Source organism: Austrofundulus limnaeus, unplaced genomic scaffold (genome assembly GCF_001266775.1).
Source record: "Austrofundulus limnaeus strain Quisiro unplaced genomic scaffold, Austrofundulus_limnaeus-1.0 Scaffold294, whole genome shotgun sequence".
In the NCBI taxonomy this organism is placed as follows: domain Eukaryota; kingdom Metazoa; phylum Chordata; class Actinopteri; order Cyprinodontiformes; family Rivulidae; genus Austrofundulus; species Austrofundulus limnaeus.
Window position 1 is genome coordinate 176,281 of NW_013952696.1, and position 1,613 is coordinate 177,893.

General features: G+C 34.7%; 1 protein-coding gene across 1 annotated transcript in view; it reads left to right on the forward strand.

Annotated features, from left to right (window-relative positions):
- The window catches only part of yme1l1b (YME1-like 1b), a 19,562-nt gene that overhangs the window by 10,636 nt on the left and 7,313 nt on the right, over window positions 1-1,613 (forward strand). Inside the window, exon 7 of the mRNA XM_014021480.1 lies at window positions 1,120-1,203. Coding sequence (XP_013876934.1) covers window positions 1,120-1,203 — 84 coding nt within the window. The remainder of the gene's footprint in view (window positions 1-1,119; window positions 1,204-1,613) is intronic.

Here is a 1,613-nt window from a genome sequence, read left to right on the forward strand (position 1 = left end):
GTCGTCAATTAATCGACTAATCGTGGCAGCCCTAAACTGAAATAAATAAAAACTGTAATTAAATGAAAGAACAATAACTAACTAAAACTGTATAATCTTCGTACAAAACTAACTAAAATTATAGATAGAAAATAGTTTTAATGTTTGTCCATTTTTTTTTCTTCACATTAGCTGTGGGCAGTTTACAGCACCTCATGGTCCGTAACAACACTTGATTACAATCAGCTGCTGCTCAGCATCGTCTGCTAAATGACGACAGCAAAAGTTGGGAGAAAGCAGCAATGTTCACTTTAGGCTTTCTTTAAATTTGACTGAGAGAAAAATAAATCAAAGCAAGTGTCTTGTAGTGGAAACAGGTGATAAAACAGGTGGAATACTTCTCAAGGGAAAAACTGCATGAATTAAGCTCTCACAAGATGGCTAACTATGACTATCTTGACACACTAGCTTCTCTCAGTAGCTCTTGTGAAAAACAAACAGGTATCCCCGGGTTAGAGACAATTATTATCATTATCCTAAAATAATCGCCTAAATCCTCAGTTGGCTAATTTGTGTTACGCAATTATTTTAGGAAGGTGTTGCTATAATGGACTGTTTTAACTAGTGATCAAATAGCTGTTGGTTAGTTAACTCACAGGAACATCACAAGCTTGAAGATGCATTGGCAAATAAACTATAAAAAAAACTAATACTAGAACTATTAAAAACTAAACTAAGCATTAAAAATGCAATAATAACTAAAAAAAACTAGCAAATCCACTGTTAAAACTAATTAAAACTAACTGAGTAATAGAAAAAAAGTCAAAACAAATTAAAACTAAACTATAATGAAAAATCCAAAATTATTATAACCTTGGTTCAAACCCTGGTATGGACCCAGGATCTTTCTATGTGGAGTTTGCATGTTCTCATGCTTACAAGGGTTTTCTGCAGGTCCTCTGATTTAGTCTCACAATCCAAAAATATATGTTTAGACTGCCTGCAGGCCCAGGCCTCCCTTGAAAAAGAGATCTATGATCTCAGTCGGATTTGCCTGGTAAAATTTAAAATAAATGCAGTGGATTGATTAATTGATTAATAAATGTTTCTGATGTGATTTGTTTTGTTCTGGCTGTGAAGACTCCCTAAGGAGAACTCGTCTGATACTACTGGTGCTTATTCTGATCGGGCTCTACAGTATATCCAAGACTCCAGTCTTATCGGGTAAAGGACACTTTCTCCTTCACACTATTCATGTCTACGAGAGTGTGGGAAACTGTCTGTGCTATAAATACTTTTTTACGTAGCAATGGTGTGACAGCTTTGCAAGCTTTTTTATTTTTTGTTTTTTGCAATGAAGATGCAACAGGTGAAGCCACAGCATGGTTACCTTATCAATGTAATTATTCTTAGAGATGTCCCGATACCACTTTTTCACTTCCGATACGATACCGATATTGCAACTTTGAGAATTGTCCGATACCGATATTGATTCATAACCAAAACAGTACAAGTCACACACTTTTACCTATTTTGTAGTGTAAAATCTTAGAAAAGTCTTGATCAAGTCAAACAGTGAAAAAGAGTAGGTATGAGAAAAACTGACCCATTTATTTTTAACCAATGGATCACAT